Here is a 14187-nt window from a genome sequence, read left to right as displayed (position 1 = left end):
GAGATTCCCGCCCTGGGCTCCCAGCCCGCTGGCCGCATACCTGGGGCCTTGGCCTTGACTCCAGTTCCAGTGGGAACCCCAGGGAGCACCCCGACACCCGGGAACCGAGCTCCTGTGGAGCAAAGCAGGGAACTGGCAGTGACGTGTGGGAAGACAGGCCTTGCGGGCCCCCAACCTGCCCCGGGGTCACAGAGCTGAGCTTCTGTACTGACTATCAGCCAGGGGCACGGCTCATGGGGTGGGGGTGGGGGGCTGTGTGGCCGTGGGTCCCTGTCTGACCCAAGGTCAGAAGCCCTGAGTTTTAATCCCACGTCCTCGCCACTCGAGCCTGTGCCTCAGTTGGCCTTCTCGCTAAACTGGAGGTAATTTGTAACCACGCTGCTCACCGTCCCCGGAGAAGGCAGGACGGTCGCTACTTCCCCCCCATCCTGTCTCCACTGGGGCTGGGCTACCTCAGCCAGGGGGACAGTGGGGTGGGGGGTGGGGACAGACACTCTTGTCAGGAAATCCCTCAGAGCGGGCCGATTCTGGGCTTTTGGGGGAATTCAGGAGGTCACATGCCGGGTGGGGTGGCCAGGCCCTGGCAGGGGAAGGAGGACTAGAGGGCAGCTCAGAGGGGGTCTCCTGCAGGGCGGATGTGCTGGGCGGGCCCCCTGGTGACTCAGAGCTTTTAGGAAAGAGCTGGCTACCCTGGGACTTGCTGTGTCCCCGGGCAGGGCGGGGGGAGGGGGCCCTTCCTGGGCTGTGACGACGGTCTGGGTTTGGGCCTAGGATCAGGGCTGGGGACAGGGGTGAAGCTGGCTAGCCTCTGCGGGGAAAGATGACTCTGGTCATCTTCTGTCCGTTGGTCTGAGCTTTGATGCTTAGGGGGACAGAGCCGGTCAGGGCCCGGCTGGGGAGGTCACGGGCCACCCGGGAGGTTGCCGGGGGCTTCTTTCCTTGCCCTAGGGTCCGCTCCTTCTTCAGGCCCTCACCTGTGCCTGGGAGCACTCCGCCTGGGTAGACGCCGGGCAGCCCCACACCTGTGGCCGAGAGAAGAGGTCTGAGCTGCGAGCAGAGGTTTCCCGGGCCGGTCTCTCCAGAGCGGCTCCGGGGCTCCCAGACCCCAGCTGCCCTGGGGCCCAGGGAATGTCGCCAGAGACCCAAGCGCAGTGGCCGCAGGTCTCTGACGCGTTTCGGAAGTCATCTGCAAGCCCTGCTCTCTTGTGTGGATTTATCTTGTCTCCTGGAGCCTGTTTACAGGGCTGGCTCGGCCCACCTCGGGGCTAACAGCTTCCAGATGTTCCTCCCTGCTGTGTGGACTCAGGCAGCCTTTTGTTCAACCTGAAGTCACTTCCTCAAGGGCTTGGGTGCAGGGGAGCAAGCACCAGATGGGGGGGTCAGTGTGGCCTGGGCTCAGCCCAGCTCTGCCGGGACGGCCACGGGCCTTTCCGCCCTGCCTGTCCCCCACCCTGCGCCCATCTGGCGCTTGAGTGCCTGCCACAAAGCGAGCCTCTGAGGTCCCTTTCTGGTCTAAGATCTGGAAGAAGGGCCCGGAGGGTAGGCCGGGGCCCCTCTCCGGCATTTCTGCCAGGTTACCATGCATGGGACCTGGCTGGCTTCCCTGCCCGCTGCTGCCTGACCTCTCCCTTCCCGTTGGTCTGTTGCAGAGGGGGCACCTCTCCCCTCCCCGCCCCGCCCGGCCCCCTCCAGTCCCCCCGGGGACTACGCACTGACCAGGCACTTTCCCGGGCTTCGCTCCGGCTCCGACTCCGACCCCGGCTCCAGCCCCGGGCACCACCGCGCCTGGCACGGGATGGGGGCACATCAGAGTGGGGTCCGCCCGGGCTTACGGCCTTCCACTGGGCAAGCCTGCTCTACCCACCATACCTGTAGACACTCCTAAGCCGCCGACGCCACCCACGCCACCGACACCACCGACACCACCAACACCACCGAGGCCGCCGACACCGCCCAGCCCAGCCCCTGCAGAGTGGGGAGTGGGAGAGGCCAGGGGTCACGCAAGGAACGGCGGGAGGCAGGAGGGCCCTGGGCCGCCAGCTGAAGGCCCCATACTAAGGTCTGGCCCCGGCTGGTGGCCTCCCCGAGGCTGGATGGATCGGGGCTGAGGATTCTGCCCGCCCGCCTGCCTCCCGGGAAAGGGTCTCGGCAAAGCTGGGAGCTCACAGAGGCCATCGGGCTTACGGCCTGTCCCCGGGGGTGACACTCACCAGCCTTGGCTGCCTTATAGGCCGCAGCAGCTCCCGCCGCTCCGCCGGGCACCAGAGCCCCTGGGAAGGTGCCTGCGGGAAAGGCCCCGAGTCCTGCCGAGCAGAGGACCAGGTGAAGCTCTGAGCCCCAGCCCCGCTGGGCCCTGTCCCTCCCTGGAGGCGCCTTTCAGGTGGCTTCCATGCCCAGCAGCGACCCCCGCTTCCCCGGGCCAGGTTTGGGGATGGAGAGCAATGAGATGGCCCCTGGGGCTTCTCTGCAGCTCTCGGCCCCGGACCCAGCTGTGACCTGCTCAGACCCTGGACAGCTGCTCCAACATCACGCCCACGCTAGCGCCCAGGACAGGCCCGGCACCCCCCATCTCTGAACCCCAGTTGCCCTCCCCACCAAACAGATGCCCTGGGCTTGGCCTCTGGCCCCTCGACGGGCATGCTGCCCGGATGTCCGCACTAACCTGCCCCCAGGCCAGCGCCTGCGAGCCCACCAGCACCTGCGGGAAGAAGGAGACCAAGCCGGTGAGGAGAGGAGAGGCTGGCGTCGCTCTTGGGCCTGGGAAGGGTCTTGGTGGGGGAAGGGGATTAGGAACCAAGCAGGACCGTGTGCGGTGCCCACAGCCAAGCTGGACTCCAGCAGGTGGTACTGAGGGTTCGATCCTGATAAAATAGGGACCTGCCACTAGTTGCCATGTAGAGCATTGACCCATGCCCCTTCACACCCCCCAAGCCAAACCTTGCTTCCCCTAGGCCTGTCAGCAAAAGGGGGTGCCCAGCAGGGGTCTTACTATCAACACCCCTCCCCCCAGGCCTGGGCTACTTCCTCATAGGGGTCCCCAGGCTCAGCTCGCACCTCCTCCCCTCTATCTGGAACCCCCTTCCCTCTCCCACCATCTGTATGTCTGTCCAGCCTGTCCTGCTGTCCAGGAGCCTCCTCGCTTGCAGACGGACGCTAAAATGTTTATAAGAAGCCGGACGGGTCCCTCTGGCTCTCTCCTTCCCACATCTGGGCCCAATTGCTCCTTCTCCCCCTCCAGAAGACATTCCTTCCACGGCTTTGGCCGGGACCGAGGGGGCAATCAGGTTGGAGTTCACCCCCGAGCCAGGTTTGTTTCCAATTCTGTGAGAATCCCTTCCTGCGAGCTCCAGTCCGCAGCCCAGGGGCAGGCTTCTCTGGGGACAGGCCCCAGGCATGGGGGGGAAGGCTGAGCCCCAGAGGGTCTACCTGGCTTTCCCTGGGTGTGGTTCCCCTTCCCATCCTGTCTCTCCCTTGTCTGAGCGGGTCTGGAACTCAGCCGGCCCCTCTGAAAGGTGGGTCTCTAAGCGCCGCCCCTCGCCCTATCAGGCAGGTGCAGTATGTGCCCAGCTGGGTCTGTGTTTCCTTAACACCGAAGGCCCTGCCCTTCCTCGGTGCTGCCAGAGGCTCTCAGGCCAAGCCCATTTCCTGAGCTCCAAGAGGGCAGGCAACAGGCTCAGGCCTTTCCTGCCCACAGAAGGGCTGGGAAGAGAAGCTAGGGGCCCAACAGGAAGTGGGAAGAAGCTGGGGCTGGTGGGGTGGGCAGGCCACCCTTCTGCTCTGCCCTTTTCCCATGCTCCCCCGCCAGCTGTCTGCTCCCGGGGTCACCTCCCGCATGACCAGTCCCGCCCCTGCTCGCCCTCCTCCCCGGGGACTCACCTGGCCCGAACGCCCCCAGGAGTCCAGCCCCTGGAAAGGAGAAGAGAGGTGAGGAGCTCACTCTAGCCGGGGGGAGCCCAGGGGCCCGGCCCCCGGAACCCTCTCTCTTCCCGGAGTCACAGAGCCCAGGGAAGAGTCACTTCACAGTATCCCCACCTGCAGAATGGCCAGCAGGTCCCCGACTTCCCCGGGACCCGTGGGCTGGGGAGCAGAAACCACATAGTGCGTGCCACCTGCCAGGGCACCCAGTGGGTGTCCCCCAGCTCCCCCTGGTCCTGCCCGGCCGGCAGCTGGCCCCCAGCTGGTGCCGGCGGGTGTGGGTGGTGCCGCTCCCAGCTGCCTGGGCCCCCCCAACCGAGAGTCCAGGCAGGCCCGGCCCACGGACGCCCGCGTGGAGCGGCTGCCAGCCCACCCACCCTCGACTTGTCAAGGGATGAATTGTTCCCAAGCACGACACGCGCCGTCTGTGCCCCATTTCATCCTGCCTGGGAAGGCCCGGACGTCCCTGAGGCCAGGCCCTGTGCAGCTGCTCGGGGAGAGGCAGGGAGGTGGGCGCTGTGACCAGAGCTGGGCCTTTATGGCCCAGGGTGTTGAGGCTGAGAGGGAACGATCTCGGGCCCTCGCCGTCAGAAGGTCATGTTCTGACTTCCCTTGTGGTCTACTCCCTCACCCCGAGCCTGCAGTATTTTTGGATGTCTACACTAAGTCTTTTACCCGTGAACACCTCCATTTAGCTCTCATCCCTGATTGTCCTCTGTGGGCCTGTGTCCTGGTCCCGGTCTCCCCTCTGGTGCTTTATCGCCACCTGCCACGGGTTCTCCTGCTGCCGGCGGGGTCCACTCACCGCACCCCCCTGCTTTGCAGTCTCGACCCCCACGAAGTAAAGTCCTTAGCGGGCTCTCCCGGCTAAGCAGAGTCCTACTTCTGCACCTCTGTCGCCTCCCTGCCCTCGGGGACCCTGTGAGGACGGCTCGCCCCTCCAGGAAGATGGGGTGCAGGTGTTGGCAGACCCAGCAGTGAGGCCCCAAGGCTCCTGGCCTCGCAGACCCCTACAGACCCCAGAAGAGCCCTGGCCCAGGACTCCTGCTGTCTTCTCTCTCGCGCTCGCCTGGCCCAGCCCTGGAGTTTCACAACCCAGATGGGCTTGTGGAGAAGTGGGATTTGGGTCTTGTGGACTCATCTGGACTTGGACCATCGAACGCTGAGATTTCGTAAGAGCCGTCGCATTTCCAAAGTGTCCTGGAGCCTCTGGCTTCAGAGCCGGGAAGACGCGGAGCAGGGGGTGGGGTGGAGGGGCTGGCCAAGCCTACATGTGCAGCATCTCACGCCGATGGGGCCATCAATCTGGACCATTTCCTCCACCTGCTCCTTATCTGCCAGTGTTTCCCAGAGGGACCTACCCTCCCCCTTTCCTGGGGGGTGTGTTTTTTGGAGCTGATGGGGGACCTCAGTGGCAGATCCGGGCCCCATGGGCAGAAGCCTGGACAGATGGAGCCAGATCTTCTTACTGGAAACCTCCAAGGTCTAGACACAGCTGGAAGAGGCCTGCCTGGTCGGCAGGGGAGCTCATCTGGGCCCAGCATCTGGGTTTGGGCTGGGGTTAAGTCCAGGCCTCGGTTTTGGGTCAGGGTTCAGCCCGGGGCTGGGATAAGGGCTCCGATGGTCATTGAGGTCAGAGATGTCTAGAAGTTGGAGAAAGCTTGGTCTGGGATCAGGGGACCATCCAGGCGGGGTCTGGAGCCCACCATTGGGGTCAGCACCAGAGTGACATTCATGGGCTTGGTGGTCACTGGAAGGTCTGGCCCTGCTTCCCCCGCCCTCCAACCCCCACCCCCGGCACTGGGGGCTGTTTCTGCAACCCTGTGCCAAGGGGGCTCTCCAGGAAGCTGGGCTCATGGGTATTTGCAGGGTAGACCCCAGACCCTCCCCACCCTGGATGGAAGACATCCAGCCTCCTACTCCTAGAGGTCCTGGGGCCCAGCCCCAGCCAGAGTATAGCTGCTGCTCAACACCCCCTCCCTCCTCTGGCCTGTTGCTTCCCTCCCTGGATTCACAACTTTGGAGGCCCTGCCCTGCCCTGCCCTCCCCTTCCCCGGGGGCCTCAGGTCTTACCAGTCTTGGGTGGTTTGCCTCCAGCCCCCAGAGCTGCAAAGCGGAGAGATGGGAGTGAATGAGGAGACCCAGGCCGAGATTTTTCTACTATTTCTCTCTCTGGGGCAATGCAGGGGCGGGGGAGGGGGTGGGTATCTCACTCCCCAGGTCCTAGAAGAGCTCATGGGGACGGTGCTCCCGTTCAGCCAGGGAGCTGCCGGGAGCCCGGGGTCTGGATGTGTGGGCGGGAAGTCTCAGCCCTGACTTACGGTTTCTACTGTCTCAGACTCCGTTTCCCAGCCCCGGAAGACCTTGCAGGGGTGTTGTGGAGGGTCCAAACCCGGGGCAAAGGAGGCTACCAGGGAAAGAGGCTGGGGGAGCGATTCGGGAGGCCAGTGGGTTCTGGCAAGTCTCTCCCATCTGGACACTGTCCATAGACTGAGGGATGTCTAGGCTTTCTGGGGTTCTGAGCCCGGGGGACCCGAGTGACAGCTGGACCCCATGGGCGAGAAACCAAGTTCGGATTCTGAGCTTACCTCCTCCTCCCAGACCTCCGAGACCAGCACCTGTGTTGAGAGAGAGAGAGAGAGGGGGAGAGAGATAGAACCATCAGTGTCTCTGCCAGAAAGCTGCCCACGGATCCATGGTCAAGTTCCTCACTGCTTAGCTGCGTGACTTTGGGCCACCCTTAACCTCCGTGAGCCTCAGTTTCCCCATTGGGCCAACAGCCCGGTGCCTCTTTGTGTCTGAGACTGACCCGGCAGCTGCCCTCAGTCCTGAACCCTCAGATGCTTTTTTCTTTCTTTTTCCTCCCTAGATCATCTGTTTATTATGAAAGGATGTAACCCAGGAAAAGGCCAGATGGAAGAGGGGCGGGGTGGGGCACGGGGGGGGGCGGGGGCAAGGTTTGGAGGATGGGGCGGGGCTTCCACGCCCTCTATGGGCACCTCCTCCTGCTCGTCCCGGGGTCCCCCTCTCTGGAAGTGCCCCTCCAATACTTTCTAAGTATTGAAAATATTACTTTTGATTTATCAGTCTACTTCAAAGCATGATGCTTTTTTTTCTTTCTTAAATTAAAAGAAAACGTGCCGCTCCCCCACCCCATGCCAGAGCCACACCATTCTCCCCCTTATCTTTCCGGGGTGTTCCCAGTCTCCAGTTGCACGTGGTCCCTGCCTTTATATTGTTAGCAGCCGGAAAAGCACTGTGCTGTCCGGTTGAGCAGGTAGGGCACTGCTATATTTTTCAGTAGCCGTATATTAATTAGAACAGATTTGACTCAATCACACCTTCCAGTCAGGGGGGGATTTTTGGTTTATGCCTTTGCAAATAACCCTCTGATAAACCTTGTACGGGATCTCTCTTTTTCTCTACCTCTGAATTATTTTCTTTGAACAGATTCTCAAGAGTGGGGTTCATGATTTGAGGGGGGCAGGATAAAGATGTCCACTTCCGTACAGCCTTGCAAGCAAATGCTGTCTTCCATCTCAGAGAATTTATGCTCGAGTCCTTGTAGAAGTGTCACGCAGACGACTTTTAGAGTGGCTCACGGGTCTGCGGCGGGAGGCGCGCCCGTGTCCTTCCTGTCTGCGTTGCCACGGGGCGCAGCTCTTATGATCTGGTCACAATCTACCTTACCTGGGTGCATGGAAGTTTTGTGTACCTTACCTGGGTAAAACACGCCTCCAGGAACTCCACCAGGAACAGCCCCTGGAACCCCTGGAAGTAAGTAAGTAGAGTCCTCCATCAGCCAGAACTTAGGGGAACCCTAATGAAGCCGAGGGCAGAGGACTGTAGACTGCTGTGTCTCTGCAAAGAATGTCGGCCAAGCAACTGATGATCATAAAGCCTTTTCTCATTCACGCTCCTCAAGATGGCCCCATGAGGTTGGAAGGGCAGAGATTACTACTACCTTTGTTTCAATGGATGTAAAATCCGGCTCAGAGAGGTGAAGAAGGGTGCCCGGGGACACACAGGTGGGAAGAGACGGAGTCTGGATTCAAACCCAGACCACCGCTCTGAGCGGGATGGTGGGCACTGTGTTACCTGCTTCTCTCCCCGTTCCCCGGAGAGGGCCGGGCAGGGGACTGGGGCCGGGAACCTTCTGCTGGGTGGCCCGTTCTCTGCAGCCCCGAGCGGCGTGAGCCCGGCCCGGCCCGTCGCTGTGGGAGGGCCGGCCGGGCTGTGACAGCGAGCAGTAAGGAAGTGTGGCTTCAGGGAACACAAACACAGCCATTCCCACACTGATAGGATAGCGTGAGGTCAGCGTCCTCGGCCACTGGGCAGCGACGGCTGGGTGGGGTTCTGGCTGTCGGACGCAGCGCTGTCTTAGGACGTGCCGGGGCCCAGAGGGGGACACCATGAATGACCAAAGTGAATAGTTTCCTAAGGAAAATCTAATTCACTGGCCAGTCCAGGGGCGGTCTGCCCGGCCGAGATCACGAGTTCATTCCCCATGGACCCGCATGGCTCTCGCGGGGGAACGCCGTGCTGCTGGGCGGCCCCAGCCTTAACCAGCAGCCCTGCCAGTACTCTGGCCAGGGCCCCGGGACCACCCTGCCGACAGGGGCGTGGGTGGGGTTGGGGGACAGGGTCGGGCAGCCCTGCGGTGTGTCTGGAGACCTTATGACAGATGTCTGGTCTCCGTGGCCTGCCACAGCTGGGCCTGCTGGCCCCATGGCCCTGTTAACCGCAGAAACAGCCCAGCAGGGCTGGGAGTGCCAAGCGGTCATGGTTACCCCGTGCCAAAGCCCAGTGCTTTGTCACTCCGGCGCCACAGGCCCCCCGGGGCCTGTCACCCAGACCTGGACTGTGCAAGCAATCAGGTCTGAGCCTTGGGGGACGCAGAGTGGCAGGGCAGCAGCCTCCGGGGGCTGGGCCCGCTGGGGAGGAGCGCTTGGACACTGTCCTCTGCTGCCGACCTCGCACACAGCCTGCCTTGGGCCTTTGATGCCTCCCTTGGTCCGGGGCCTCCAGCTCTGAGTGTGTCTCGTGCCTTGCCCCATTGTAGTCCGGGTCTCTCTCTGCTTCGGCTCTCAGCCTCCTCCCCTCTCCCTCCCGAGGACAACAGCACTCTCTCCCCACCTCTCTCTGCTCTCTGGCTCCTGGCAGGCTGCTGTGTGGGGGGGCTCGGAGCCAGGGGCTCGGGACACGCCCGTCTGGCCTCTAATCCTGGCCGTGCCACTTCTTAGCATCTGCGGGACCTTGCACAAGTCACTTAACCCCTCAGAGCCCCAGTTTCCTTGTAAGCAATGGGGGACTGATAACCTCGGCTTTGCAAGGCTGTCGCAAGGTGTCAAAGGGTTCAAGGGAGGGACCTCCTGCCCTTGCTCTAGCATACAGTGATCACCGCCCCCCCCCTAAAAAGGAGGTGAGTCTCTGTCCATGCTTTGCTAAGCAGTGCACGGCCTGGGGGAGGTGTCCAGCAGATAGTCAATAAACCAGCCAGTGAATGAGTTGGAGAGGGGTCAAGGATATTGCCTATGGGTCGGGGTCCAACCTGTTCTGTCCCCAACCAGCCTGGGGGCCCCCCACCTTGGGCTTGGCTGAACCCCGACTTCCTCTGTCGAGGTTCTGCTCCCCACGCCCATTGGCGGCTGCTGGTCCACCTGCTCTCTCCCCAGACCTGCCTCTCTCTCTGCAGCCGTCCTGGCCTGCCCCGGGCCCCCCCAGCCCCCCCATGATTCAGATCCCAACAGCGATTGCTAAACTCTGAGCCTGAACCATGCCGGCCTGGGGGAGCTAGGGATATTTTGCTCCCTGTTCCACACGGAGCTAAGGGAGAAGGGGGGGCAGGGCCGAAGGATCCCAGCCCCCCCTCCTCTCGCCAAGTGCAGGAGAGCTGAGAACAGATTAAGGCTGTCGTCCGTCTGTCAAGGGCCTCCAGAAGGGCAGACTCCACACCCCAGCCGGTCATCTCCCTCCTCCACTCCTTGGCCAGAGCCGTGCCTCCCGCCAGGAGCGCCTCTCTGCGACCCAAGTCCTGCCCTTCCTCCGAGACTGATCTCAAATTCTTCCCCTCCTGCCTTCTCTGAGCCTGTGGTTCTCACCGCTCGGCGGGCCCAAAGCCGTTGGCTTGGAGCACGCTTGTCTTGTTTTATGTGGGTTTGGCTTGTTTTGCAGGCTAGCCCATGGTGGAACTCGTCTCTCTTGCCTCCTAGACTCTCAGAGATCACAACAGTCTTCTGGCCCGGGCAGAAACTCCTTCCGCAAACATCGCCCTGGGCTCCTGCTTGCATGCCTCCGGTGACGGGGAAGTCACCCCCAACCGTCTCCACCTGCGGAGACGTCTTCTTTCTGCTGAGATAGAAGCAGCCCCTCCGTCTCTCCAGAGCCGCAGAGACCCAGCCTCATCTCTCATCCACAGACGGCCTCTCATGGCCCTTTCTTTCAAGGTCTGACTCGAATGCCGCTTCTGCTATGAAGCCTTCCTGGATTTCCCAGAACCCTTCCGGACACCCCCGGGGACCTGCAGTCCTATCTGCTTCCTCCATCACCCATGCGCGCTCCACCCAGGAGACAAAACATGGTGTGAGTAGCGAGAGGGAAAGTTAAACCATAAAAATATGCACTAATTGTAAGAGTCAGTCGGTCCAAGTAAACACATTCTGAATCAGAAGATGAATCGTCTCAGAAATTCACATTTCCACAGTCCCCTTATTTGATGTGACTTTGGCAGGAGTCTCCCCCTGGGCCTAGGAGATAAGTAGGGCAGGGATGTCTCTCCTCATTTTACGGCCGGTGAGATGAGGCGCCTGGCCCGGGACTCACAGTGGACCCCGGTCCCACGCAGGGACGCAGGGCCTTCCGTCTGGGCCCTGGGCTTCAGGTTCAAAGACGTGGAGAAGGCCGTTTGGGAATGAGCATAGGACCAGGAGGCCTTGGCAAGGGACTCTGCCAAGCCTCAGTCCAGGGGACTGGCGGGGGGAGCAGATAAGACCTCACGAAGCTGTTTATTGTTTGCCTGGAGAAAGGCTGCCAAGGGCTTTTCGAAAACAATCTGTCCTCTAGTGGGTGACTTTGTCCTCTCCCTCCCCCTGGGCACGTCTGCCTTTCAGCCTCCGGCCCCAGCCAACTTGGAGAGCGGGATTAGCCCCCCCCCCCCCCCCAAACAGCAGGCCATCTGCCCCGGAGGCTCATCTGAGTTACCTGGGCAGTGTTTACAAAACCTCTACAATCCAGTGCCCTCCTCGGACCAAATAAAGCAGGAATTCTTGGGTGGGACCCTGGTATCAGCGCTGTTTAAAGCCCCCCCGGTTAACTCCAGCCGGCAGCCAGGGTCCGCAATCTCAGTTCCAAATCATCCTTAGTTCCGGAATCAGGAAAAGAAAAGGCTGGTAACATTTCTGGGGCACGGGGGAAAGAGTTCTCCCCGATGTCATTGTTTTCTGTCTCTTTTTAGATGGCATGGGGGTTAGGGGGCGGCTGGTCCTCCAAGCTGCTTTGGACCCACCCTGAATGGGTGTAGACAACCCTTTCCATCACAGTTTTCCTAGGGAGCCCCCTAGGATATAGAATATTTTGGAGGTGGGGAACCCATGGGAGCCTCTTGGTGGGTGGGGGCAGGCGTGGGGGAGCTGGCTCCCCAGGAGAGCTGGGCAGGAGGCTGTGTGTGTGTGTGTGTGTGTGTGTGTGTGTGTGTGTAGGTAGACGGCCCCTCCCACTCCGCCCCCTGATCTAAACCTAACTTCTCTCGGAGGCTCTGGGCAAAAACCCCAACAGATGTCATGGATTCCCACACCCCATACTGGGACCCAGTTGCTCTACCACCAGGGACCGAGCTGAGACTTAACGCTTGCAAAAAAAAAAAACCAAACAAGGACAGGGGAAGGTTAGCAGTGTCACCGAGGACACAAGCAAGGGGTGCGTTCTGCTCAAGGGCGTGCCCACTCTGGAAGACTCATCCCTGGGCGTGCTCCTCCCCGGAGGCAGCCTGGTACCCGGCCCCCGCCCCTCATTTTTTGGCAGAGAACTGGCTGGGGCTCGCCCCCCACCCCCCGGCTGCCTTAGCCCGTTTCAGCCTCTATTTCCCTATTTGCAAAAGAGGATAATATTCTCGACTCCCGGGATTTTTGAAGGGGTTGAATTGTCATGCTCTGGGGAGGCAGGTGCTCAGGGGTCACACCTCGGGGAGCGGAGAGGAGGTTCAGGAAGGCCTAGAGCTGCTGCTTTTACGGGGGGCCCTGGGGTGGCTTGTCCTCTGGGGCTTGTCTCCATCCCCCTGCTGGACCCACCTGATGGTGTGCGAGTCCCCCTGCCCCTCCTCCAGGTCCGGGAGCTGAACCCCCCGTGCTGGAACCCTCTGCTCCCAGCTGTCCTGCCCAGCTAGGCTGTCCCACGGAAACCTTGCAGCTGCCCAGCCCCTAATTCCAGCACCCCCCGGCATGGCCCTGCCCCCACTGGGCCCCCCATGCTGTCCCCCGCACCGAAGGTCTGGTTCTTACGGCAAGGGGGATGCCCCCAGAAAGCTGACCCCACCCAGGCTACCCTACCAAATGGCTCAGGTATCTGCACCCCTCTCTTTCCATGGCCACGAACACCTTCGGGGACCCCGGGGGGGCCACTCCTGGGGGCCCTTGAGGTGCGTAGCAGCCCCATGGCGGGGTACCCTTGTCCCCTGCGGCAGAGAGCATGCCAGACGGTCCGGGACTGCCCCGAGCCTCTGCCAGTGGCCACCCTCTCTCTCTGCCAGAGGATGAACACCTTCCCCGGTTTCCCCAATCCTCATTCGTGCTCTGGACCGTGCACACGCACACACACGCACACGTGTGCACAGTGACCATCCACACCCGGAGAGCGCGTTTCCCAGGTGCACATGCCTGTCGGGTGGCAGACTTGTGCACACGCTAACAACACTATAGCATACCTTACAACTCCCGCCCCAACACACGCACGCACACACGCACACTTACACCTGCTCAGGGATGAACCTGTGAACAGACATTCCCCCTCTCCTGTCTGATGACACACCTGGGCATACACATACATGCTCACCTGTGCGATCGCGTGCCACACACTCGTTCCTGTGCACGTGCACACACTCACACACATGCTGGGATGCCCCCCGCCTCCTCCCCAGGGACAGACCACGGCAGCGGCTTTGCAACCCACAGCCCCATAATCCACTGAACTCTGACCTTCCTCAGACAGGTGTCCTGACTTCCCCGGGGGTCAAGGAACCTGTTGAGGTCACACAGCTCACAGCGGCAGAGCTGGCCTCCAGCCCAGGTCCCCCGCCTCCCCGGGGCACATGTGCGCACCTACTGGATCCACAGGTGTGCAAACTGCCGGTGCCCAACGACCCAACGGGACCCCCACCGGCCCCTCCCCGGCGTGCTCAGGAGTCCCCCCTCCCCCCACTGGGACAGCACCCCGGACAGAGCAGGGGTCCTCAGCCCCGTTGGGGCGGCAGAACCAGGACTCGGTTGGGACCATCCCGAGTCTTGTGACAGGTTCCTCCTCAGCACGGGCTGGCTCTCGGGAGGGGCGGTTCCAAGGATCCAGTGGCCGAGGGGGCTCCCGCCTGGGAACCCCTGGAGGACGGCGGGGTGAAGGGCGCCCTCTGGTCTGTCAGCACGACCACCTGGCTGGGCGGTCCCCCCCAGGGCTGCCGGCATCCCCGGGAGCAGGGTGAGGCCTACCTCCAGGCTTCGAGGGGTGGGCGATGGCCAGCAGGAGCAGGAGGACTCCGGGCCGCAGGGTTGCAGCTCTCAGACCCGCCATCTCGGGGAGGAATGCCCCAGCCCGCTCTCTGCGCCTCGTTTTATCCCCAAAGCGTAATTGCTGCCTCGGAGAGGGAAGGAGGGCGGGCGGGAGAAGGGGGCGGCCTGGGGGAGGGGCCGCGGGGAGGGGGCCTGGGGGAGGGGGCCGCGGGGAGGGGGCAATTACGAAAGGCCCGGCTCACAAGCCTCCCAGGCTGGGTCTGACGGGACTGGACTGTGGGCTTTTTTCCTTAAAACACACTCACACGCGCACGCACGCGCGCACACACACACACACACACAGTCCCCCCCATCTCTCTCCTGCTGTTCTCTCACTGTTGGCCCTGTTCCCGCCAGAAAGTGCGAGGGGGGCCTCTGCCAGGACAGCCCTCGGGAGAGGAAGCAGGAGGCAGGGCCCTGCAGCCCGGCCAAAAATCCGGCCCCAGCCAAGGCCCGAGTGGCCAGGCCCCCGCCCCTCCGGCTGGGCCCCGGGCCCAGCGTGGGGACACGAGCCAGCTGT

At 62.2% G+C, this 14187-nt stretch overlaps 1 protein-coding gene across 2 annotated transcripts in view; it reads right to left on the bottom strand.

The window, feature by feature from the left end:
* ELN (elastin) overlaps positions 1-13888 on the bottom strand; it is a 30715-nt gene extending 16827 nt beyond the window's left edge. The window contains exons 1-11 of one of the 2 annotated variants that reach the window (XM_059154469.1): positions 13608-13888; positions 7636-7686; positions 6504-6533; positions 5989-6021; positions 3877-3906; positions 2663-2698; positions 2211-2303; positions 1870-1965; positions 1717-1785; positions 975-1022; positions 41-112 (exon numbers count right to left, since the gene is read on the bottom strand). In XM_059154469.1, the coding sequence (XP_059010452.1) occupies positions 41-112; positions 975-1022; positions 1717-1785; positions 1870-1965; positions 2211-2303; positions 2663-2698; positions 3877-3906; positions 5989-6021; positions 6504-6533; positions 7636-7686; positions 13608-13689 (640 nt within the window). In that variant the 5' untranslated portion in view covers positions 13690-13888. The remainder of the gene's footprint in view (positions 1-40; positions 113-974; positions 1023-1716; positions 1786-1869; positions 1966-2210; positions 2304-2662; positions 2699-3876; positions 3907-5988; positions 6022-6503; positions 6534-7635; positions 7687-13607) is intronic. The other variant, XM_059154470.1, reaches the window with a different exon arrangement.
* Positions 13889-14187: the final 299 nt, after the last annotated feature.

Source organism: Mustela lutreola, chromosome 17, assembly GCF_030435805.1.
Source record: "Mustela lutreola isolate mMusLut2 chromosome 17, mMusLut2.pri, whole genome shotgun sequence".
NCBI classification, from domain to species: domain Eukaryota; kingdom Metazoa; phylum Chordata; class Mammalia; order Carnivora; family Mustelidae; genus Mustela; species Mustela lutreola.
This window is presented reverse-complemented; position numbering and strand designations above follow the sequence as displayed.